Here is a 26,754-nt window from a genome sequence, read left to right on the forward strand (position 1 = left end):
AGTTGGGTGCAAAGTAGTAAGAGCTTATTTAGTGGTAGTTATTTTATTATTAATATCATCGTTTAAACATTTTTTAAAGAAAAAAATGAGAATCAGTAACTTTTCCATCTAATCTTGAAGGCCCTCTAGTAATGCCACTCCTTTTTATTTTCCAACACAACTTCTGGAGTTCTCATTAGGCTTAAATTGATTTTCTAATTTCTTATATGAACATTTATCATTTGTGTATTTGCTTATGCCAAATCTGCTGCCTAAATAATCTAAGAAGCTAAGTTTCCATGCCCTTCATCTACTTAACTGATCTCCACTAGTAAGATTTCCATGATGAAGTCTATCTAGTTTTTTTTTCTTCTACTTGTCCCATACTCAAGCTTTACATGTTTGTTTGGTTTTGGAGATGAGGTAACCATCCATTTGAAAGGCCAGTACAGAGTATCGCAAGAGTATCAAAGAGTATCACAAGAGCATGCTAGGAGTTGAGAGTAAGGAAGAGGATCAGTCTAGGCTAGCTTCTAGAGGAGGCAGGCTTACAGGAAGGGTAGTATATGGTTAGGAGAAATGAATAGAGAGAGCATTTCAGGGGAGAAACTGTAGCATTAGCTAAAATAAATGTGGTAGTGGGAAAAGGTAGAACTGTGTTTGGGACCATGGATTTAGTGGAATGGGACAGTCCATGTTGGGTTACAGAGGAGGATAAAGATGTATAGGGAAGAAGACCTTGATTATAAACCACATAATCTGTGCTTGAAAGATAGATGATGAGGGAGGGATTCCTTGTAGGTGTTTTGATTTGATATTATCTCCTTTTAGGAGTATTAATTTAGGTAGGAAAATCTGAACGACAATGAGCTGTATAGTATGGTGGTTAAATGGAAGAGATCTAGAATAAAACTGTCTAGGTGGAAACCCTTCTTCAGTTACAGGACCTTAAATAAATTAGTTAATTGCTTTAAGCCCCAGTTTACTCATCTCTTAAATGAGTATTATGAAAGTAACTACCCCTTAAAGATATTGTGAAATTTAATGAGATTGTGTAAAAGTATTTATCATAGTGCCTGTTGTGTAGGTGCAGAGTTAAGTACTATAATTATACAGCTGTTAATGAGCATAGATAAATGAACTAGATTGAGATTATTATGCAGGTGAAGTGTCTAGTACATCTTTGTAAATATAGTCTTGTTTGTTGGATCCACCCAAAAGTTACCAGATATGTCACAATTATCTGGATAGACTTCTCTTCTGCTGACATGGTAACAAATCTGCTTTTTGTAGTACAGCCTTTTTTGTGCTCACTTCCTGATCCTACTCATCTGCGTCTTATACCATATACCAAACAAAGCCTGCTCCTGGTCCAAGCTTATCATTTTCCCATCTATGAAACTACAAAAGGAGACGAACTTAACAAGCAAAGAATTTCAAAAGCGTTTTCACCAAAGGGTGGTGGATTAATCACCCCACTGCCTATTGGAAAGGCAGTAACTTTTAGAATAAGCCACTGGGAACATCTCCAACTTCACACAAAATGTATATTTGTTGTCCCCAAAACTTCTTTAACAGATTTTAAAGACACATTGGAATATATGCTGTGTGATCATATAGCTCTCTGAACAGCCTTTGTCTGGCATCTTTCCAAGAAACAGACAAATGGACAGTGTCTAAACCATGAATGTAAAAGAGAAATGTTGGAAGAAAAGTGAAATAATGGAGATTTTTACTTTCACTAAGTATACTGTATCTCCCTCAAATATATTCTTTGAAGAATATCCATGATGGAAATTTAATAAATGTAAACTGATACACGTGATATTTGAGACCTGCTTATAGATTAGAAAACAGGCTGCTAGTAATCTAGAGGAAAATTCCACAGGGAGAAGAAATATATGTGATGCCTTTGATCTTTCTGTCCATTAAAAAAAAAGGAGTCAGCACATAAAATTCAACTGATAGGGCTGCGGAAAACTTTGGAGGACATCCAGAAAATAGTGCCTAAAATAACTGAATGCTTAGAGAACAAAACCATGAGGAAGTAAGTTTACTTAATTGGAAGGAGAAATACCTGCAGAAAAAAGTTCACTAAAGTTTTTATGAGGTGTTTTTAGTGAGATAGTATAAAATAAAATAAAAAAGTAGTGAGCGATTTTTCTGGTCCTAGGGCAGCAATAGAAGTAGACTTATATGGATGATAAACTATAACAATAATACTATTTATTTGAGGGACACTTGATGCTTTCTAAAGAACTTTCACATAGATGACACCTATAGGAGCCTGTATAGCAAAAAGAAAATCAGTGTGATTATCTTTATGTTTCAAAGAAAGGAGCAGACAGGTAAAAGATTTCTTTGTAGTTATACAGAGAATGCTTTGCTTCCTTACTTCCCTGTTTCCAGGTGCCCTTTAGGTGTCCTGTGCTTTCATTGTGAATCATAATGAACATATAAAGATCTACCCTTTTGCTCTAAATCTAGGTATACCCTACTTGGACAGTGGTCTACGGTTTAATGATAAATCACAGAATAGCATTATTTGTGGCTATCTATGTCCATGCTGATACACATCTACAAAATTGGCATTTGGGGTTTTGATGTGATTAGTATTGAGCTGCTCTTCCTAAGAGTCACTGCTTCTTTAGATGATTCCTGACAAGACTGAATAGAACTAGGTCATTAACATGGGGAACTTAGCCCTCTAGTTAGTATGGTGGGAGTTAAAGGGGTGTTGTGATATGTGTCTAGTTCATCTAAAAACAACATTGGTTTGCTTATGTGTAAGTTAAACCGAAGAGTCTTAGACTTTAAGTGATGATGTAGCCATGAGCCTCACCAGCTGTAGTGGATGCTGTGGTATGCTGCCTTGAGTCTCCTGGCGATGGGAAAATGGCCCAGGTCCCCTTGACCCAATTTGGGACACTATGAACATCCCTACTCCAGAGCTTCCCTTAGGGTCAGCTGAAGCCTCTGCTGCAGCTGCTCTGCAGTTCAACTTCTACCTCTTCTCATTGCTGCTTCTCTCACTGACTTATGGAAGCTATTCCCAAGAGCACTCCCTAATAAGCTTCCTGCATGCAAATCTCTACTGTCTATTTCCAAAAACCTGACCTCAGATACTAGTTATTAAGTCTCAGTGGCTGAGACATAACTGCAGGAATTACAGTCCTTTATAGAATCTCCATCTCCAAATATTTTGAGGAATCCTCAGGCCTGCTTGCACATGTGTGTCCAAGGATCAGCCTTGCTCATTGGTAATTAAAAAAAAAAATAAAGATTTATTTATTTATTTTGGGGGCAGGGATAGAGGGAGAGGGTGAGACAGTATCCTCAAGCAGACTCCCCCGAGAGCACAGAGCCCAACACAGGGCTTGACCCCAGGACCCTGAGATCATGACCTGAGCCGAAATTAACTTGTGGGACTTAATCAAGATAAAAAGCTTCTGCACAGCCAAGGAAACAGTCAAAAAAACTAAGAGGCAGCCCACAGAATGGGAGAAGATATTTGCAAATGACACTACAGATAAAAGACTGGTATCCAAGATCTACAAAGAACTTCTCAAACTCAATACACAAGAAACAAATAATCAAATAAAAAAATGGGCAGAAGATATGAACAGACACTTTTCCAATGAAGACATACAAATGGCTAACAGACACATGAAAAAATGTTCAACATCATTAGCCATCAGGGAAATTCAAATCCAAACCACACTGAGATACCACCTTATGCCAGTTAGAATGGCAAAAATTGCCAAGGCAGGAAACAACAAATTTTGGAGAGGATGTGGAGAAAGGGGATCCCTCTTACACTGCTGGTGGGAATGCAAGTTGGTACAGCCACTTTGGAAAACAGTGTGGAGGTCCCTTAAAAAGTTAAAAATAGAGCTACACTATGATCCAGCAATTGCACTACTGGGTATTTACCCCAAAGGTACAGACGTAGTGAAGAGAAGGGCCATATGCACCCCAAAGTTCATAGCAGCATTGTCCACAATAGTTAAATTGTGGAAGGAGCTGAGATGCCCTTCAACAGATGACTGGATTAAGAAGATGTGGTCTGTATATACAATGGAATAGTACTCAGCCATCAGAAAGAACGATTACCCAACATTTGCAGCAACATGGACGGGACTGGAGGAGATAATGCTAAGTGAAGTAAGTCCAGCAGAGAAAGAAAATTATCATATGGTTTCTCTCATCTATGGAACATAAGAAGTAGGAAGATCGGTAGGGGAAGAAAGGGAAGAAGAAAGTGGGAGTAAACAGAAGAAGGAATGAACCATGAGAGACTATGGACGTTGGGAAACTAACTGAGGGCTTCAGAGGAGAGGGGGATGGGGGAATGGGATAGGCTGTTGATGGGTATTAAGGAGGGCACGTATTGCATGGTGCACTGGGTGTTATACGCAAGAAATGAATCATGGAACTTTACATCAAAAACTAGGGATGTACTGTGTGGTGACTAACATAATATAATAAAAAATATTATAATAATAAAAAAAGACAGCTTAAGTGACTGAGCCACCCAGGTGCCCTGCTCATTGGTGATTTCTGTGCAAACAATCTAAATCTTTGCTTTCTCTTGTTCCACAAATTCTCCACAGAGACTATGCCAAGCTGGGATTGTGTTTACATCATTTCCTCTGAGGCTTATATACTAGAGCAGCTAGAATTTTCTTTCAGAACAGTCTCTGCTACTGCACCCTATGGGCAGAAATGAGTGTCATTGCTAGTACAATGCAAGCAGGAGAAGGCTTCTTTGCTATTTTATCCATTTGGGAGATGGGAAGAGATTCTCAGGGCATGGTTGAGTTTATCCCAGTCCATCACACAGGACTGGAAATTTCTGCCCCCCAAATGATGGGAGCTTTATTGAGGTGTCTAGTAAGCTCCTATGTGACTTTTTATGGTATTTGCTACAGGGCTTTGTCCTGGACTTTCCTTTTTATCTTTGTAACATTGTCTTTGAAGTCAGAATTAGGGTTCAAATATTACTAGAAATTAGAATTAAGCCAACTATTATAAGTTGAAAAGCAGGAGGGACCAGGACAGAATTCTACATGAACTACTATAAAACAGGAATTTACTGTCTCTTATGGTGGCATTAGAATAAATCACCTGAAGAAATATTAAAAGTCTTTGTTCTCTATTTATTGAGTTCAAATACTTTGGCTTACTACCAGTACCTGTCTATGAAACCAGCTTTCAATTTTAAAAATTTAGTATATCTTTTGAAAAGTCTTAAACTATTCTTAAATGAATCTGTGTTAGGTAGAACAGAGCTCACAGATGTTAAATTGTAAAACAATTTATCTCAATATATACCTTCTTTTTATTCAGTATATTGATGAAGTCAAGATCAATTTGTTGAGGAAGAAGCTTCCATAGCTTCTTTTAGCTTCATTTAGAAAGTTAGGTGGCTGGCCATTTTTAAAATAAGTAAGATTGTCTATATTTTGAGTCCATTCTGTTCTACAGAAGTTAATTAAGATAAAAATGTTGTCAAGGATTGAAGCCTACCTCTAAGAAAAAGGCATAAAGAACTTGCACATAAAATATCTTTCTTGGTAGCTTTTTAAAACAGTAATTAAATATCCTCTAACCATGATGATGGATTCTAATTAGGGAGAGCTGTGGGTCCTACAGAAGCAGGTTGGAAAATACATGGGATTTAAATCTGTATTGCTAATTCACCACGTCTTTACTTAATAAATAATCCCTTGAGATTTTCTCATGAATCTTATTTTTTAACGTGTTAAATCCCTTTAACTGCCCTGTGTGGCAGAGTGTTCTCTGACTTTATCAATTATTGCTTTTCTGACCTAATTCCCATATATTCAGTTTGCCCCTAAGTTTTCATTTGCTTCCTGCTTTCTTATATAAACTTGTCTTAAACATGATAGTGTACATGCATTTTAGAATTCCAGAGGGAAAAGGCTTTTAGGGATTGAAGTTCATTTTGCTTTATACTCTGCCATCATACATGAGTAGTTCCAACTTCCTCAACATCTTGACAGTTGTAGAAATCTACCATTAACAATAAAGAATGAATAAAATGTGAAGCTTTCTTCAGCATATATTGCTAATTCTCAAAAGAATTTCTTGGCTTTTATTTTAGTTTGTGAGTGAATCTCTGCATTAGAAATCACAACGTTTGATGATCTGCTGAAAAGCTAAATATCCTTTCACCTCAAACATTATGTTTTCATTGTACCCAATCTCCATACAATTTCCCACATGAGCCATGATGTTATTCTATGCCATGACGTCATTGCTTATCCTCTTCCATCTGCTGTCCCTCCGGTAAATTTCTAATCTTTCTTCAAAATCCAGTTTATTTCTTATGTTACAGATGTACTTGTCAACTGCTGTATCCCGTTCTCTTCAGTAGAGTCTTTGTGGTTACTCTGAAGCCTTGAGGGTCAATCAGTTCTCTGGCTGTCTTGGCATCTCAGCACACTAGAAGATGAGGAGTTATGGACCTGAATCTTCACTTTGTAACTTTGTTAACAGCCATTCCATTTGGATGACTTCAACTGAATTGCACAATTAAGAGGAGCAAGCATGTGATTACAGAGTCAATCACTTGAATTTTTTTTTTTATATCACTGGTTGGTTGAGTCCATAACTGGCATATTATCCAGTGAACATGTTGTGTAGACTCAGCTTCACATTCCGATTACGATGTCTTTGTTTAGAAAGCTCCATTCTATTTCTGCCTCACTGAACACCAACCTGACACTTCCTTGTTTCTCAAGATATATGCAAATTTTAGACACAACCATACATGCTAGTAGAAGACTCTACCCAATAATCCTAAACAGTACTAAAATCACCAACTCCTAGACCCACAGACTTCTAAAAGATTCTCTTAATCTTATTTAATGAAAGAAATTTTATTTTTATAGTGGCTAGTCCCAATTCAATACAAATAAACTATAATTTACTAGCCAGCTACTACTGGACATTATATGTATGATTAGTATGTAATGTATGGATAAAGGAAAAGAGCGATGTTTAGATATACGTATTTAGGTACAAGTCAATGTAATTACAAAGTATTATGCTAAATTCCCCTATTTAGCTACAGTTTTCCTACATTTCCTCTAAGAAATACCAGATGGAAGTGTTGATGGAAAAGATACAGAAATTAATATTGAAGTGATGAAGTTTGACCTTTTTAAGATGAAAAGCTTGCCAAACTTTCCATATTGACATGGCAACGTTTTATGAATAAATCTAATATCTTATAGATTTAGCACAGTTCAAAAGTCACCATCTGTTTCAAGAAGTGAAGGTTCTTGCTATTACATAGTTTCTGGGCACTAAGACTAAAGGCATGCAATCCATAGCTTACATAATATTAGCTATCGGGAATGTGTGAAAAACTTTCATATTTTAGAAAATCAGAGACATAAAAGACATTTTGAGTTACTCTGAATTAGAGCTGATAATACATTATGGGTATTCTTTCTCCTTACATAAACTTCGGTAGTCTCCCGATCATTCTCTGTATGAAGTTCTAGGTTAACAGCAGCTGGGCAACAAGTTGTAATATAAAGAATTTATATGGGGAAAATGGCAAAGCACTGGAAGCCGATTTTGTGCAGAGTTGTTTGAAAGGCCTTTGACGATACATGTTGGTATTATAAGAAGTTGTCATTTGTTCCTTTCTTATTTTTCATAAATTATTTACCACTAAACCTCTTCATTTGATATAGTCGAAAGCAATCCTACTCAGAATTCTTTTTATTTCCCATTTTTAAGGTTAGTGTTAGCTTTGCATTATATAAATTTATATTCTACTTTCTTAAACAATTGTGGGAAATGTGCTAGTTAAGAAATAAAAAGTAGCTTAAACAGATATGTACTCAGCACACAAGCACACACATATACATATACCTCTACCTATATGAGGTTTTTACATCAGAGAAATTAGTAAGATCAAACAGGAGGTAAAAATCAGTCCACTGACAAAACTCAACAGCAGTTTTTATCAGTTTATTTTGTTTTCTGGACCAAATATCTAACAAGGCGATGTGTCAAAATGGTTGCACTGGTTTTATCTGATGTTTGCATTTGAGCAAGTTCTAAGGTTCTCACTGCCCAACTATTAGAAGCTTTTTCAGCCTCTGTTCAATTGATCTTAAAACATGCATGCATTCCTTTACACTGACCAGCTACTCAAAAGTTGCTGATTGGGATGTGTAGTTCTGACACCCATGCAATTCTTGGTCAAAATCCACTTGGCTTTGGCTACCCTAAGAGTTTGTTAACAAAAATGAATCAGTAGATACTGGAGTGTGCCTTAGATATCCATGGATATCATTACACCTCTGGATAAGTCTTTGAGAAAGCTAAGGAAGGTAGAATAGGCCGTGTGGATTTAAAACATGCAGATAATAACACAGTAAATTACCTAGAGGAAACGACACAGGACTTCTTTACAGAACAAAATGCTGAATAAAAAGTCAGCTTTTGTATAGGAGAGACACAAAAGGTGGCAGAAAAATTTAAACTTCAGAAACTTTAAGAAGTATATATATGGTAAGACATTTTTTTCTGAACTTCCCTAAAGGAGAATAACCCTTGTGAAAACTAAGACCCTCTCTATGTGATCCCTTTCAAAATTTGTTGAAATGAAAGACAAACTGTGCATGAGTATGAATTACAATCTATCTGTAGAGCTGTGATCTCTGTTCCACTTCATTTAAGAAGAACTTCTATCTTGATACTGAATTGACCTCAATCACTACAGGTGGCTTATTCAAGTTCGTTCTACTTCTGCCATCTATCTGCAGGTACAATGCAAATTTAGTAGGAGGAAATACTCTCATGTTTATTCTCAGTGGCTAATAACAAAATAAAAATCAAAGTCATTTTTACATGTTTACCTTAGAGCTCATTCCACTAATTTTTGAAAATAAGTTCTTATCAATCATGCTATAGTATTTTATTGTCAGAGACCCTTAAATATAGAAGAAATTCCAACAACATTCATATAATTAAAAAGGACCTTAATTCACATGCTTTCTAGGGACAAACTTGTTCTGAGTTTGCAATAACAAGTGACCCATTAGAGAGAATTAGGATAGCTAGAAAGAGCTGTGCAAAAAGACCCTTTTAATTCTAACTTGTGCCCAGTTAAAGATGGAGAAGTAAGAGTGGAGCAGGCAAGACAGAGAGAGATGACATAAACAACTGGACAGATAGGGATCAAGCAAAAGGCAGTCATAGATCAAGGAACATACACAAATATAGAAATCAGAAGTCTCAGTATGTGCGTCTTTCCCATTTTCCCTCCCCTCTGGCAGGAGTCTTCTCTCATGTGGGCTGTATCTCATCACTCTAAACTTCTAAGGGACTTTGTGTTCTCAATTGTTCATTATTTTTCTATGTAGTAACACCTTCCACTCAGCTAATAAGTCCAATCCACAATTAAACGTGCTCAAATCTCTCATCTTACATTTTCTCCCTCTTGACCTCTCCCCTCTGTCTGGTTACCACCTTACCTCTTTTTATATTTTCACAGTAAAACTTATTGAAGAATTGCCTAGTATATACTTGTTATTCATAGTTATTACATAAACTTAAATAATTTATATAACATATAATATACAAATATAAGACAGTCCTAGGTCAACCTTTAATGTAACCTATTGTCACCTTAAGGTCTTGTAGGATGCTGCCTATAAGACAAAGCAGATTTGCATTTTTGTGTCAGTAGAGATATCTCTCATTTTCTAAGTTTTGAATAAAATTAATTGAAATATTTGGAAAGCCCTTGGTTTTTAGTTTTACTTAGAAGCATCAGTATTTTTTTAAAGGAGGGGTTTCAACCTCAGTCTACCTAAGGCTCTGTGTGGTTTGAGGACTGTCTACTTAGGTATTCATTATTTAAAGGCAAAAAATGAAATCATCCCTTTAAGAAAGTTTGACCAAAACAGAAATTACTTCATATATGATCAAATATGCCACTGTTAGTATGAAATGATTACATTGTATAAAATGATGATGTTATCAATCAAAATGGCTTTTAAATTGGTTTCTAAGTTATTCACCTTCTCATCTGGTTCTTTTTTTGTGAGCAAAAAGAGAGATGATTAAATTAAGAGTTAGGTCCATTGCTCTGAAAATGTGTTTTGCTTTACACAACTCTGTTCCAAAAGGGTTTGCCTAATTTATGAATAATAATTTCATTACCTTAGGGTAATTTCCTTGCCTTCTCGTCATAACCAACTGAAAGGCCCAGCCAAGACACTCTCATTTCTTCATTCGTTCAAACATTTACTGAGCATCTTTCTTTCAGATGCCCTACAAACTGCATTAAAAATGAGCAAGATACTGTCCCTGCCTAGAGTTTCCATTTTCAGATTGGTGTCAATTTCCATGATTTTATTTGCAGATTGATGCAGACCCTGGGAAAGCTTATTTGATTTATATAACCTTCACAGGTTAGCCAAGATTCCTGCTAATCAGACTAACGTATCCAATTGTCATCTAACATATAAACTCAGACACAAAATGTTATTTTTAACTGACACAGAGTAACTTTAGAGACCATTATCACTAGATTGCTATACTGATGAAGAATTTTAAATTCTTGGCTGCTATATGTAAATTTTGTTAAGTAATGCCCTTGGGATGTGACCATGATATTTAACCATTTCTCTCTTCTGAGATTTCCTAATTCTGAAGTATGAATTAATTTCAAGACTGCCTTCCAAAATTTCTTATGTCCTAGAAAGACATTTTCATTCAATATTCAATTTTTTCCCCTACTGGATTCTCTTTTTTTCTGTGCAGAGTCAACGCTACCCCCCACCCCCCATTCTGAACAGCTATTTTCACTCAGAAGATATTTTGTTGAACAACTGAACTTTATCTTAATTTGCTTCCTTCCTTCCCTTTTCTCCTTTTCTCCCTCCCTTCCTCCCTCCCTTGCTCCCTTCCCTTCCCTTGTTCCTTCCTCCCTTCCTTAGAAAGGGGGAGAGAGGAGGGGAGAGGCAGAGGGAGAAGGGGAGAGAAAATCTTAAGCAGATTCCCTGCTAAGCGCAGAGCCTCACGCTGGGCTCAGTCGCCTGACCTGAAGCTCTATCTCACCACCCTGAGATCATGACCTGAGCTGAGATCATGACCTGAGCTGAGATCAAGAGTCCCACACTTAACTGACTAGCTAGATCTTAATTTCAACTGAACCACACAACTCTTCAACCTATTTATTTGCTCCATGGTATTTTCAAAGAAATTGATTCAATTTGTATATAATTTGATTGCCATTGGGTGGTATCAAATTATACCTTAGTTTATTCTGTACTTTACTCCATCAGACTGAAAAAATTGATCGGCAAAACAGCTTTTCAGATGGACCTTTCTGTCTTTCTTTTCCTATGTGGGTAGTCATTAAACATACAAATAACATTTAAAAAGGCTCAGCACTATAATTCAAAGAACTACTATGCAGGACTTACCGTACTATGACAGGAATGAACACATTCGTGTTAATGCTATAATTAGCAGAAAGAGTCAAGTTCTTTTGAGAACTTCCACATCCATATTTAACTGTGGGCCTTCCTTCCACGAGAAACAAATGAAGAAAGTGTTGCCCAATATTCTTCTCACTACCTTTAAAAACAAACATTACATTAAATTAGTGATTAGATTTATATTTTATTCAATAATTATTCTTTCAACAAACACAATCTCTGTCCTCAAGGAGTAATGATCTGGTGAGATGGTAGGAGTATTATTAAATTATTCAATGTAATAATATTAGAATTATACACTATGGCATGGCATTAACTGCATTGAATTGACATGAGATTAACTTTCTGACTGTGTTTCTTAATAGGAAGATGATCTTATTCTGAGCCTCAGTTTCCTCATACATTATAATGGGATGAGGAGAGCAAGTAATTACTAGAACTACTGTGATAATTAAATAAAAAAATAAATGAAAAGTGTCTGGCACCTGTTGAGTATTACATAACTTGGTTTATTATTAGTTAATTATTTGTATTTTAATTTTAATGTGTCTTTCATAAAAATTAAAATGATAAAGAAATATATAAAGAAAAAAAATAAACACTCCCCTTTCTCCAGCTCATTCTTTTTTTTTTTTTAAAGATTTTTTTAAATTTATTTATTTGACAGAGATAGAGACAGCCAGCGAGAGAAGTAACACAAGCAGGGGGAGTGGGAGAGGAAGAAGCAGGCTCCCAGCGGAGGGGCCTGATGTGGGGCTCGATCCCAGAACGCTGGGATCACGCCCTGAGCCGAAGGCAGACGCTTAACGACTGAGCCACCCAGGTGCCCCATCTCCAGCTCATTCTTTCATCTCACTTGAGATATTCTTTTCTACCATATATCTGTACACATATGAATATTTATATAGCCTTAGTTTTATTTTTAAAAAGGAAATAATGTGTTAAGTAGCTTTATTCATCTTTCTCCTTTCATTTAATAATAAACTTAAGACATCTGTCTTGTAAGCAAATAGTTAACATTTTTAATTGAAGTATAACTCACACAAAAAATCGCACAAATATTAAACGTACAGCTCAGTGAATTATTACAAAGTGAACCCACTCACCCAAATACCACTAACTTAAGAAAAAGAACGTTATCTGCACTGTCAAAAGTCTTATCAATCACTCCTTTCTTCCCTCCTAACCACAAACCTGATGTTTAACAGGTAGAATTAATTTTGCTCGATTTAAAACTTCATATTACTGGGATCATATTGTATATATTCTGTTGTGTTTATTTACTTTTGCTCAATATTATGTTTAAGAGATAGCACCTATGCTAAAATCCATTCATTTTCATTGCTTTATAATATTTGATTGAATGAATACTTACAATCCAGTTATTCTTTCTTCTATAGATGAACATCCTCCTCCCACCCCAGTTTTTGGTTATTATGAATAATGCTGCTAATGATAATCTTGTATGTGTCTTTTGTGCTGAATGAAGCACATGCATTTCTGTTGTGTATATAACCAAGAGCTGAATTGTTGAATATGATTAACTGAATAGCTACTGCCAGTTTTCCAAAATAGCATTTTGATTTAACTCCTTACCAGCAGGAAGAGTTCCAGATGACCCAGTCCTACCGTCATTTGGTATGGCTGCCTTGCAGATTTCAACTACTCTGTGTTTATTTTATTGTAGCTTCAATTTTTATTTTCCTCATACTAGTGAAGTTGAGCATATTGTCATGTTTAGTGGATAGTTTGATATCTTCTTTTGTGAAGTGTCAGTTCATATTTCGTACATTTCTATTTGGTTGTTTGCTTTCTCTTGACTGGTTAGAGGTAAATCTATGTATATATTTAATATCCAGATCTATATACATATGTCTGTGTGTGTGTGTATAGCATATAAGCTCTTTGTTAACCATATTTACTGAAAATACTTACTCCAATTCTGTGGACTGTCTTGCCAATTGCTTAAGGGTGAGTTTTGTTGAACATATGGTCTTAATTTTAGCGTAGGTCTATTTATTGTTTCCTTCATGGTTGCAATTAGTGATTTCTATGTAACCTTTCAGATATTTTGCTTGCCTTAAAGTCATAAAGTTGTTTCTTTATATTACCTTTTGTAAGCTTTATTTAATATCTATACTGTACCTAGAATCAATTTTTGTACATGATATGAAGGAGGAGTTTGTGGTAGGTTGGATAATGGCCATCAAAGACAGTCCATATTCTAATTGTTGGAACCTGTGGATGTTAACCTTATTTGGCAAAAGGCACTTTGCAGGTGTGATTAAAGATTTTGAGATGAAATTATCCTGGATTATCTGGTAGGGTCAAGAATAAGTCAGGGGTCAATTTTCATTTTTTCCTCTTTTAGCTTCCAGTTGATCCCAAATCATCAAAATAAATGATTCTTGTTATGTATTTACTAAATAATTACTTGTTATGTATTCACTGAATTCTCAGATATTTGTGAAATATATATTTTTAATATTTTTGAATATCTCTATTTCCTACTTTCTTCTTTTATTGATTCTTGTGAATATATGTATTTAAGACAATACTTTAATAAAAAAATACCAGCAAATTATACTAAACCAAGCTCAAATTAGAACCCTCGAAAATGGCCATCATTAGGGGTGCCAGGGTGGCTCAGTCAGTTAAGCCACTGACTCTTAATTTAGGGTTGGGTCATAACCTCAGGGTCGTGAGATTGAGCCCTGCATGGGGCTCCATGCCAGGCATGGAGGCTGCTTAAGATTCTCTTTCTCCCTCTCCTATAGTGCCCCTGCCCTCCACTGGCTCGCTCTCTTAAAAGAAAAAAAATTAGGAAAAAAAAAATCTAGCTACCCATTCAGGTTCTCCTCACCTTTATCTTTGAGCTATTTTGTAACCTGTAAGTTGGTGAAAACTAGTAAGAATTCAAATTATTCTTATCTATGGCAATGCAAACTAACTGTGTCTGGTGAAATGCAATTGATTATTACCCTGCAGGTAGACTTGCTTTCATCTATTTGTAAATCTGCTTCGAAATTCCTTTATCTTATATACATATGTCTCTGTTTCTTGACTTCTCCTTTGAATTGGTTGTGGTATCTCACTAGTTCCCTCATTAATTAATAGGTTAAATAAAATTTTGGCATTTGTTCATTTTATGTATCTTTTTGAAAATTATCCTTTAACAAAGGAAAATAGGCTAATTTTAGTTTTTGAAATTGAGGTGTATTAGGAGAAATGAGTTATTATATTATAGCAAATAAAACCAAAACCAACTCCAAGGAGAAAAAATTACATAGAATACAATGTAAAGGGGGTCCCCTGGTGTTAAGCAACATAGCAGTCTTGGACTGGACAGAGATGCCCATAGGAAGGAAGGAAGACAGGAAAGGATTCAAAACACAACTGAAAATCAGATAGGAGTGGGACATACAAAATCTAAGAAATAAAAATGATTTTCCATGAGTTTTTTATGCTCTAGAACTTATTAAGAATATAAATTCAGTAAGAGAAACACAAAGTGAAATGTAATACAAAATAGTTAGATTAAATCAATATTGTGGAAGAAAACAAACTGGACAGAACAACAGCATTAAAGATTTAATAACAAAGTACAAGTAGCAAAGGGCATAATGAACATGGTTGAAAATCACTCTTTTGAGATCCTCCTAAATGTCCCTTTCTAGAGCCCACTCAACCCATCTAGGCTTTTATCACACTTCTAAGGGCTTCAGCTGGTACAATACGCCAAATTAGTCCAGTGCCTGGCAGTGGGTGATGCAGCTTTACCTATTCCGCCACTCCTGAATCCATTAGCAGTTTTTGGGCTTCTATTCCTTAGTGTTTTCCCTTATTTTTTCCCATGACTTTCTATTCAATTTCTTAGGCTGCTTTTCTCTGAATTCGAGATTATAATTAAGAATTTAGTATTATCTTTGACTCCTCTTTTCACTAAGGAGGGGAGGCTGGGGGCAATGACAGCACATTTAGAAACACCACACTCTGAACCAGCATCTTGTGTTTTCTCTCCTTGGATTTATAGAAGGTTTTAGCATAAAATGGCATAAGACTGTTTTTTCTCCAGTTGTTGGCCTGTTCTCCTCCCCCATCCTTGTGGGAGACGGGAGGGTGGTTCGTTTTGCTATGCACAAAGGGACAGTCTGGTATCCTGTTCCTTCCCCCATTTTTACTCAGAAGTTTCTATTACTTAATATTTCTTAAATATATTATCATTTCAGACTCATATTTTTGAAATTAGATTTAAAAATACAATATACAGAGTAGAATAGAAGAGAGTTGAACATTTAGGTCCAGCTGTTGTGCCATATGTACAAGGTCTGTTTTTCAAAGCTTCAAAACCTGAATTTCAGAGATTGATTATACACAAGATATATGTAGTACAATGCAAGAATGAGTTATTTTTAAAGGAAACTCAGCCACTAAAATCAAGGACAGGGATGAACAGTCTTCTCGAAGTACACCAACATCCCATTATGAACCAGAGCTACCCTCTGATACAGTACACAACAAAGCAGCTTTAATAGAGGTAATGGGAATGAAAATAAAAATAAACCATTAAGCTTGTTTCTCCCTACAGTCTGCTATATATTAACAGTTTTAAACTAATCATTTGGATTTATTCTATTAATAAGCAATTTCTTGTTTTATATAATAATACTTTTAAGGGAGTTCAGAGGGTTTTGTTGGAAACGTGATGGTAGCATGGGAGGGGGGAGTGCAATGGAAGAGCTGGGTTACTGATGTATTTGCATGATTCAATAGCAAATTATCCACTTCAGGGAAAATAAGGCATATTATTTGATAGATTGACTTTTTCACTTTTGAATCAATTGACTTTGTATCACAAACCTATATTCTGTACTTAGAGAAAAGCTATGAATAAACACTCTGGAGAAATTGTTTGGTTTTCACAACTAGTACTGTTCTACTTTCCTATATAGGGAAAAACCCACTTCTCTACTGTGTTTTTCTCTCCTGTGAGCCTCCTTCACTCCTCACAAACACTTCACTTCTGGTTGCCAAATGTGTTGAGGTTTTTCCCCACACCAAAAATTGCTCTCTGACACTAGTTGGGTGTCCCACACTTTAATGCAGCTTGGACACTAACTACTTGGAGACAGCGTCAGACCATACAGGTTAAGATCCTCTATCCTGTAAGACTGCTGGCCCTCTTCCCCGCAACACATACTTCAGACGCCAGCTTCAGACACCAGTGTTTCTGACCAACTGGCTATAGATCAGAGGTTCCAAGGAAGCCCCCCCTTGGATTTGATTAATTTGCTAGAGTTATTCACAGCACTCAGGGAAACACATTTACCAGTTTATTAAAGGATATGATAAAGAATATAGATGAACAGCCAGATGAAGAGATACATAGGGTAAAGTCTGGGAGGTTCCAAGAGCAGAAGTTTCTGTCCCTGTGGAGTTGGAGTGCATCACCTTCCTGTTGAGGATGTGTTGACTCACGTGGGAGCGCTCTGAGCCCTGTATTATTGGGGTTTTGTGGAGGCTTCCTCATGTAAGCATGGAATTATTAAATCCATTTCCAGCCCCCTTCCCCTCTCTAGAGGGTGGGGGGCTTGGACTGAAAATTCCAAGTATCTAGTCATAGCTTGGTCTTTCTGGTGACCGGCCCCCACCAAGGAGTCATCCAGGAGCCCACACAGAGTCCTGTTATTAGAATAGAATATGCTCCTACTGCCTTTATCACTTACAAATCTACTAGGGCTTTAGGAGCCCTATGTCAAGGGACACGGTCAAAGACAAATATCAGAGCAAGAAATGCTCCTCGTGTTCTTATCACTTAAGAAATTACAAGGGTTTGTTTTAAGAGCTTTGTGGCATAAGTGGGGGCAGACACCAATGCATATATTTTCTATTATCTCACAAGTACTAAAGATATCATATTTTCAAACACAATTATAATAAAAAATGGAAAATTAGTGGCAATTAGTAAAATCAAATATAAAAATTTCAAAACAGAACTACTAAGGAAAATTGTAAGACATGGCTACTATTAGATATATATTTTTATATTAAACTTTATGGGCTGAGTATAATCCATATGCCATATTAAAATTAGTTCATCATTGCTCACTGAACCCAAAGACATCAAGCAAATGTGAATCTCCTTCTCTGTGATGTATCACAAATGTGAAAAGCAGTGTCTTTCCCCCCATAATATCCAATCTGTGCTGCCTTTGGACAGGACTTGAAAGCTGAGGAAAATGTCAATATTAAGCCATTGAAAGAAAATAATTCTGTTGTTTCACTGAAAAGATGTTTGATGATCCATTAGCAGAGAAGTGTGAACCTACCCTTTTGAACAGTTACTTTTAGGCAGTGTAGTAATTTTTTCAATGAATCATTTATGTCTTGAGTTTTTCTGAATATTTATCCAGAAAATATTTTGAAACTTTACAAAGTCTATAATTCCCAAATTTTATTTATACTAATGAAATCACTGATTGTATCTCCTGATTTAAGATTTATTATATATAGAAAATGTTGCTTAGAATAATAAACAGTAATAATTATTTAAAAATTAGTGAACACTAGTTTCTAGATATCATGGCATTTTAGAGAGATAATCCTAATAATTTTGAGTCTAAAATTTACAAATTATACATAGCCTATATTTATATATATGTTGTACAGTATATATGCATATAGTCTTAAAAGAATAATAATGAAATAAGCCAGAGAGAGGGAAAGAATGATATCCTACTCGAGTTTTTATAATTTTGGTTTGCTTGGTTATTGGGTTGTAAATCTAAAAATTTCTAAGCATACATATTTTATCACTTCATTGAAATACTGAAGATAGAGTAATTATGGTACCACTTCCATTAAAAATGGGTTTTTTCTCTATTTGAACTATTGTAATGAATAGTTCCAAACATCAATGACAGTTTGATTTGAGATCATGTATAAACAAACATTCAGGAGAGATTCACTGGTCATCAGTTTGAATTAAAATAAAATTCAACATCATTCCTTATAGGACCAATGATGATGATTGCAGATAATATGTTTAACAAATCAGATACATAGATGATCCAATTTGGAAATTTCCATAAAGTGATATGGATTTCTACCATTTCTCATTGAAAAAAATCCCCAAAACACCACACCTTTATATGGTACTTCATATTTTTCTTTTTTAAAAAAAGAGCGAGTTATTTATTTGAGAGGTGGGGGGAGGGGCGGAGGGAGAGGAAGACAGTCCACGCCAGACTCCACGCCAAAGTGGGGCTCAATCTCACCACCCTGAGATCACGACCTGAGCTGAAACCAAGAGTCAGACGCTTAACCAACTGCACCACGCAGGAGCCCCAGGTACTTTGTATTTTTCAAAACACTTTTATATATGTTTTTCAAACCTTGTGAACTTGAAAATAAAAATTGCGTCTGCATTATTTGTTGTCAAACTAAATACAGAACAGTTAATTGATTTACCCTGTGTTGCAGAGTTAACTCACAGCTACCTTTGGTCACTTACTGACATTTCCATCAGGACTGCCTATGGCAACAGTCGGATGATCTCGTCATCCCTGGTGCCACCTTCAAGGCATGTAATAAAAACTATTCTCTGAGCTTGCACTGAGCTCTCTATTGAGCACACATGTTTTTGCTGCAGCTTGAAAACTCCTTTTTCCTGGCTCTCCTTAAAGGTCTGCATTTGTACACAGCAGCAGCAAACCAGTAGCAATCCTAGCGGCAGTGGCTCAGGGTTTGAAGGCACTTAGAGCACCAGTGGCAACATGGGCAGTAACAGTGGTTAGTAGTTAGAGCCTGGAGAATGTAGTTGGGGTGACCTAGCTGGTCAGTGAAGGGATGGTAGACGGAGAAGTTCTAGGAGAATGATACATTGGGGCAGCAGCCTGGCACACGTGATGAATTATTAACACAGGTTTATTACACGCTGCTGCAGAACGGCTTCTGGGCCAGTTTCTAAAATTTATTGAGAGCCTGTTTTAATTTTGCCTAGGCTGCTAATTGTGCTTAACCAGAAAAGAAAATACAACTCATAACACAAGATTCTTAGAGGAAATGAATCCTCTTCATTTGGATGAAATGGATAAAAATGAAAACCAAAAATTGTATCTACTGTTTGTCCCATTACTGTCTCATTTCTGATTCCAAGATTTTTTTATAGTCTATATACTCTTTCCCAGGGTGGCTATGTCCATCAAATGGATGCAATATTAATGACACCTATTAGACAAGAATACGACATCCTGGGCATCTAATTTCCAAGACTCCTTATCAGGCAATTTATGAGGGAGGAAGGATTAAACCATTTTCCGAAGAAGATATTTAGCACTTACTTCATGTTGCCATGCACCAAACACAGTTTTAAGTCCACTGATTGTGGACTTAAAGCTCTCTCCATCCTTACAACAAATTTTTCATGTCTTTGGTATTATCAGAAATAATACGATTCCATTTTACAGATACGGAAGCACAGAGATGTTAGGTAACCTGTCCAGATGGCAGGGCCAGGTAGTCCAGCTCCACAGTCATTTTTGTAATAACTGGATTATGCTGTTCTTGAGATGGGCATGGTAGCAATTTCAATCCTTGAATGGGCTCATTTGTTTGTTTTTGCTCCTACCTCTGTCCACCAGAAGCAAGTCTGCTGTCCATTTCCTGATGTAAGTACATCAGAAACACAGTGTATCTCTGATTTATTTCTGCATAAATTTCAATCACAGAAATAGTTTTAATTTCTCTTAACACAATTGTTCTCTTTCAAGAGAAGTTTAATAAATCATATAATTCTAGGTTAAGGGTTGGCAAACTATGACCCATGGACCAAATTCTGCCATTGTTTGGTTTTCTGAGTAAAGGTTTTTGTTTTGTTTTGTTTTTGTAACACAGCTACATTGATTCACAGCCGCATGTTGTCTAGGTGCTTTCCTGCAACACTGGCAGAGTTGAACAGTTGCAACAGAGCCTGTGTCATCTGTAAAAATATTTACTCCCTGGCCATTACAGAAAAAATTGCCAAACCCTGTTCCATTCCTGGTTGTTAAAGTAAACCCAGGATAAAATTATCTTTGCTTTAAGCTACATTTTGAGTAAACCCTTGAAATATGCACCATTTTGTTTTTGCTTACTCACCAAAAAATTTCCTAAAATAAGGTGTCAATACCTATTAATTTTTTCATCATAACCATCCAAGTTGGGTAACTCACCAACAGAACTTTACAAACAATTCTAAAAAAGCTAACTCTAGGCAAGGTACTGGTGAAGTACCCAGGAGGTGGGCAGAACAGAGATGTAAAACACAATTCTAGATTAGGAGGTGTTCCCTAGTTAGTGAAGAGACATAAGCACAGATTTCTAGTGTAATGCATTTCTTTACTCGGCCCCAGATCTTAATTTATACTCCTATTATAAGGCCTGTTACAGTCAGCTTTCTCATAGAATTATGTACATATTATCTCTCCTCTAAATGGTGAGAAATGGGTACAGATAATTTCTTATTCATCTTTGTATACAGCTCACAGTGCCCAGCAGAGTGTGATGCAATTTCTAGGCACTCAGTTACAATTTGTTGAATTTGACTTTCCTGTCATTAAAAAAAAAAAAAGATACAATGAAAAGCAATCTTTCTGTATCTTATAAAGGCAATGTATGAATTCATCCATCCATGCTTTCAACTCCACTCCTTCCCATATCTGCCTGGAGTAAGCTCTACTGGGAAATATTAAGGAGGGACAAAGATAGTCAAAGAATTTTATGGAGCACATTGTAAAATTGATTAAAACTGAGCACACTTTTTTCTCTAAGAAAAGAAGATTTTTTTAATATGCTGTCAGGAAATACTGTGGGATTTCATTGGCCTTGGCATAATAAGTATCTAATGAAGATATTGTGTATTCTACTGGGAATCATTTTATAGAGAAAGGCAGATGTTATGATTCTTTAGATTTCATTTGTTTTCTTTAGCAATATTAGAAATCTCTTCTTTTAGCCCTCCCTAAACGCACAAAAAAGGAGGCCCCAGTGATCCTACTTGTTCTGTCAATTTCTACCTGGAATAAATACCTAAGACTAGTCTTCTTTTACTTTCTTTCTTAAACACAAATATTAAGTAATATGAAGACTGCTTCTGAATCTTGTTCTCTCACTGGAGTTGCTCATGTAATTTGCCTCCTGCAACTTGGTCAGATGTCTGCTCCTAATTCTCAAAGATCACATGCTTCCAAAGGGCATGCTTATTTCTTTTCAAAGAAGCAGCACAGAATGGATTCAACTGCATAATAATATATCCCATGACGAAACCTCCCGATTGATAGCGCTTGCCGAATAGAGCTCATTTTCTGAAAGTGCACCTCAAGAGTTTTGTGTGGTCTCATTCCTTCTCCCGTGACCTATTAGTAGCTCCTTTGACGGGGTTCCAGAATTCTGAATTGGTTCAGTAGCAGATTCAAAAAGCTTTCTTTTCATCTTGACTGCTGTTCTCAGAGCTGTCTCTCTCCCACAGAGAGTTCTTTTTTAAACTATCCTTTCTAAGGATTTTTACTGTAACCCCATAAGGATTCCAGTTTTATCTTCCTTTTGTTCCTTTTCAACATCAATTAGTTGGTGAGGCAAACTGAGAAAAGATAAATCTACAGTTTTGAACTAGGAATATAATTCAAAGCTGACATTGGCTTATCAACCTGATATTTCTCTATCCTTTTTCTCTTTAAAACTGGATGATATAAAACACAAGTGTTCGATAAATGTTTGCAGAATGGAATTGAGTTTTTACTGAAATGTCCGGGAATGAAAATGACAAAACTAAAAAACAAACAAAAAAAACAGACAAAAATCAACCCCTAGTCTCTAAAACGAAACATCTGTTTTAATTTCCTCACTATCCTTAATTGCTCCTATATGTAATATACTGATTTCAAAGGAAATTAGCCCTGAAGTCAAGTTATGGGACACCTTTTAAGCTACGGGTGTTTAACTGAATCACAAAAATCTTTGTGTTCATCTGTTGTGAGGCTTTTATGAGGTTGATAAATTCGAAAAGGACTGAAAGCAACAACCCCATGAAACATTCTGCTGAGGTATTCTCAACAGTGTAGGATTAAATTACCACTTTACAAATGAACAAAACGAATGCTTTACAGACAAAAATATTTTCTCCACTCAAAGGCTATGAAACTCCCTTGATTGAACAGCTTTGATGTATCCAATGCTGGGACAACAATTATGTAAGACAAAGACAGAAACTGATAACTGCTTCTTTTCCTAATAACTTCTAGTTTGATTTATTTCGGTAGGTCATTGGATGCAAAACGCAAAAATAATCCTATGGCACTAACATCAGCTTGGGTTTATTGGTTTAAATTAAGTACCAACCTGGACAGGATATAGATATGCTTGGCATGTATTTTTATGGCTTTCAAAAAGAGCACATTGAGTGGAAGTATAGATATGAGCCTGAAGCATGAGCCCAGAGGACTAGAATTCCCAGAGGTTGGCTGCTTCTTTGGTGATGAGCTGATTTTAGTTGGTGAAAACATACTTTCTACAAGGAAACACCTTCTTGTTCTTATATAACGTAAAAAACTGCAAAGCCAGAAAATCACTTTGCGTTGTGACTTTAAATTATTATGTTTGTATCTTTTGTTCTCTGTTTTGTTTCGTTTCCCTTCCCCTGTAATGTACTATTACCTCCAAATTTCATGGTCGTCCACCACAGCTTAGGTTTTGTATATAAAACAAATTTTCCTTTTCTTCTCTCTTTCTCTTTAAATATAATTAAATCAGATACTCTAAAGCCATCATTTAAATATGGGTGCTTACACTACTGGGAAATAAACAGAAATAGAACTACACTCCTGGTCTAGTTCTGACATTAGTTTCTTTCTAAAATATAACATAAATTTTCAGTTCTAATGTTCAAAACTTCTAACTGCACTTAGTTTTCAAAAAATGCTTCTTTAAAGCATTTTACTCATAGCCAAATAATACAAAGGTTTAAATTTTTTTTTTTACAAAGTTACAGAATGATGAATCAAATTTGCAAAATATTTCAAAGTGGAGGAGAAAAAATTTTCAAAATAATGAGTTGCCCTAGAGTGTATAATCTGTTCAGGTACTGAAGACATTATACCTCCAATATAGGGAATTGTTAAAACTATTGTACATGCATTTCAAAAGAAATAAAACAATTGTCATATTTGGAATACATCATGTAATCTACTTTAGTGATGTTTAGGTAAAGAAGAAAAAAGTGTGTAAATTCTGGTTATAGGAATCCTTGTGAGGACACTGCATAATGAGGACCCTGGATATGGAGACATTTCCTTAAACAAATACTGTTAATACTATTTTTTTTCAAGCCAGCTAGGATAATGCTAAAACAGTGATAGGAATTTTCCCAATTATCAAGTGAACCCCAGCTTTGGAATACCTTCTTCCAAGTTACCAAGTATTGAATTCAATTCATATTTAGTGATTTATATTACAAAAATATGCTCTGAAACATTTGCAGCATTTATGCTTTACTGCTATAGCCATATGCCATGAAACTCATATGCTTGCTGTATTCTTCCTTGCTGGTTCAGAGCCTGCTTGTAAGTCATGTTCCATTGAATGACTCATAAATTAAAGAAACTTTTAAAGAAAACTAGAAAGAACTATTTTCTTTTGGTAATGATTCATGCGCTAAGCTAGAAAAGTTTTCCCACAATATTTAAATGAATAATTCATTGCTTCAATAGGTTAACATTTGAGAAAGAAACCTGACATATAGGAAGTCAAACATTTAATACTTACTGTAGAGAATAGTTCCATTCAAAGTGTTTGTTTTTATAGTTAAGTAGATGGTAATAGTTCTGTTATGTTCCTTCTCTGGACAAATTTCAATTCATCCAGGGTTGTAAGAAAAGGCAGTTCTAGATAGGAATTCCCGTTGAAAGATGGAAAAAATAAACCTGAATCTAAAAAAAAAAAAAAAAAAAAAAAAAGAAAGAAAAGAAAAAGATAAGAACACAGCATTTATAATTAGCATTCATTTAAGAAGATAGCACTGATATTATAAACATTAGACCGAATCAATATTAAGAAATTTAGCTATAGAAGTACATTACATTTGTAAAGTCATTGTCTCAAATAATAAGCCACCAGTCCAGAGGAAAAGACTCAAAGCAAGAATTTTAATTTGTTGTTCATGGATGGACAACAAAAAAATCTGTGTCCCTGCATATGTGAAATAATAATTTTCATCAGATTCTTAAAATGTTCTGAAATGAATGGCCGTACATCAAATATATATTTAAAATCAATGAATTTTATTTTATGTAATTACACCTCAATAAAAAAGTAAAGAAAGAATTTGTGACACAAAAAGATTAGAAAATTGTCACATAGGAAGCTTTTATCAATATTTGTTAATATTTAGTGCTTTCCAGTAATACTTAGATATTTTATAAGTGGTATTACTATAATATGCAAAGTTAATTTTTTAGAGTTATCCTTTTAGACTTATTAATCTTTCAAATGTTAACTCAAAATATTGAGGCATATAAAATTTGAAAGTATTTATTTTATTGTCATATACCTATATTTAGATCTTTAGACTTGGTACACTGAGTAAGTATAACATGGAATGTGGAAATACAACTTTATTTTGTCTCTTTCACAACGGGGGATATATTCTCTGCCTCTGGATGAAAACTTGGCAGTTCCTATGAGTCTTACCTTCTTTCTAAGTTACCATTATAATGATTTAGCAACTAATATCCAGTCTAAGAAATTTATCAACACTTAAATCTTCCTTCAGAGATAAGACATCGCCTACCCTCCTCCACTAGCCAAGACCTGTAGGGCATCTGACACCTACTATCCGCCTTGAGGGGCAGGAGGAAGCTGATTTCTATTCTTCTCCTTGTCTTACCACCTCCCATTCATGCTAGCTGCTGTTTCTGACCCTTTCAGCTTTGAATGTGGAGGAGGCGGGGGAGTGGAAAGGAGAGAGAAGTACACAGTAAAGGAGAGCTGTAAGAACTGGCGATTGATGCTGTTATAAGCAGGCTCTCGCTCTCTAGGAATAGCTGATTTTAAAACTGTTTCCCTTGTGCTAGAAATGTCAGATAAAATACAACACACTCAGTTCAATTTCAATGTCAGATCAACAACAAATAATTTTTTAGTATACGTATGTACCAAACATCTCACGAAATACGCTAGAAGAATTATTTAAAATTCAAATTTAACTGAGTGTCTTATATTTTTAGTTCTTAAATCTGGCAACCCTCTGACTCATGAGCATTTGTGCATTCTTTAGAAATCCTTTGCCAACTACAATTCCCAGGAGTTGTGCGACGGCCTGCCTTTGGCTTGTCACTTCTAACTTGGTCCCATATTGATTTTTCACTTTAGCACAGATTCCTGCTGTTGACAACCACTTGCCTGTGTCAAAGTAAAAGTTGCATTGGATAAAGTTAACCAGACAAAGACACTCGGGGCAACTGCAATAAAGGAGAGAGGTCAGAATTCAGTCTTTGCTTAACAAAACAAAGAGTATAATGCAAAGTGAAACAAAGAGTAGCAGAAGTTTTAAGAGCTGAGGTGGCGGATCACAAACGACCTGTGTTTGGCCTTCCCACTAAAAAACATAAGCTTTTTCATATCTTCATAACAGAAGGCAGTTTACAACTTGAGCAAAGGCACCCATTCAAGTTTGGCTCCTACCCTCCCACAAAACGGGAGAAAGGGCCACTATCTTTTTTGACGCTTACATGTCAAAGAGATGGTTCTAGGTCCTGAAAAAGATATTCCTGGGTTGTAAAACTAAGATTTACATCTCAAAGGGGGCAAAGAAAGAATTTACAAGTATAAGTTTAGAAAAGTGAGTTCTTGAGCCTAGAGTCAGGAAGAAGCCTGTCTAAAGTTTAGCCAAACGGAGGGGAATGTTAAGGCTGTCTTGGTCACCTGACTAGAAAAACCACCTGGGTAGAACATAAAAATGACCCTAGACAAAATTTCTTTCCTGCAGGGGTCTGTATCTAGTCCCTGGGAAACATTCTTGTATAGTTTGTTTTTAGTCTTCTCTCTCTGCCTCTACACACACACACACACACACACACACACACACACACACACACAGGCTGCCTTGGCTTTCTTTTTCAGATATAAATGCATGACTGTCAGTCCATGGTCTTCCTTTCCAAGTGATCTAGTTTTAGCTACCCCCAAACACTGTCAGATGTGATAGGTGGGAGAAGGAGAGGGGTGAGGCCAACAAGACAGCTTTCTA

At 35.8% G+C, this 26,754-nt stretch overlaps 1 protein-coding gene across 1 annotated transcript in view; it reads right to left on the reverse strand.

The window, feature by feature from the left end:
* EYS (eyes shut homolog) overlaps nt 1-26,754 on the reverse strand; it is a 1,466,842-nt gene that overhangs the window by 270,836 nt on the left and 1,169,252 nt on the right. The window contains 3 exon segments of the mRNA XM_008684895.2: nt 11,460-11,609; nt 24,269-24,350; nt 24,353-24,436. Coding sequence (XP_008683117.2) covers nt 11,460-11,609; nt 24,269-24,350; nt 24,353-24,436 — 316 coding nt within the window.

This window comes from Ursus maritimus, unplaced genomic scaffold, assembly GCF_017311325.1.
Source record: "Ursus maritimus isolate PB19 unplaced genomic scaffold, ASM1731132v1 scaffold_29, whole genome shotgun sequence".
Taxonomy (NCBI): Eukaryota; Metazoa; Chordata; class Mammalia; order Carnivora; family Ursidae; genus Ursus; species Ursus maritimus.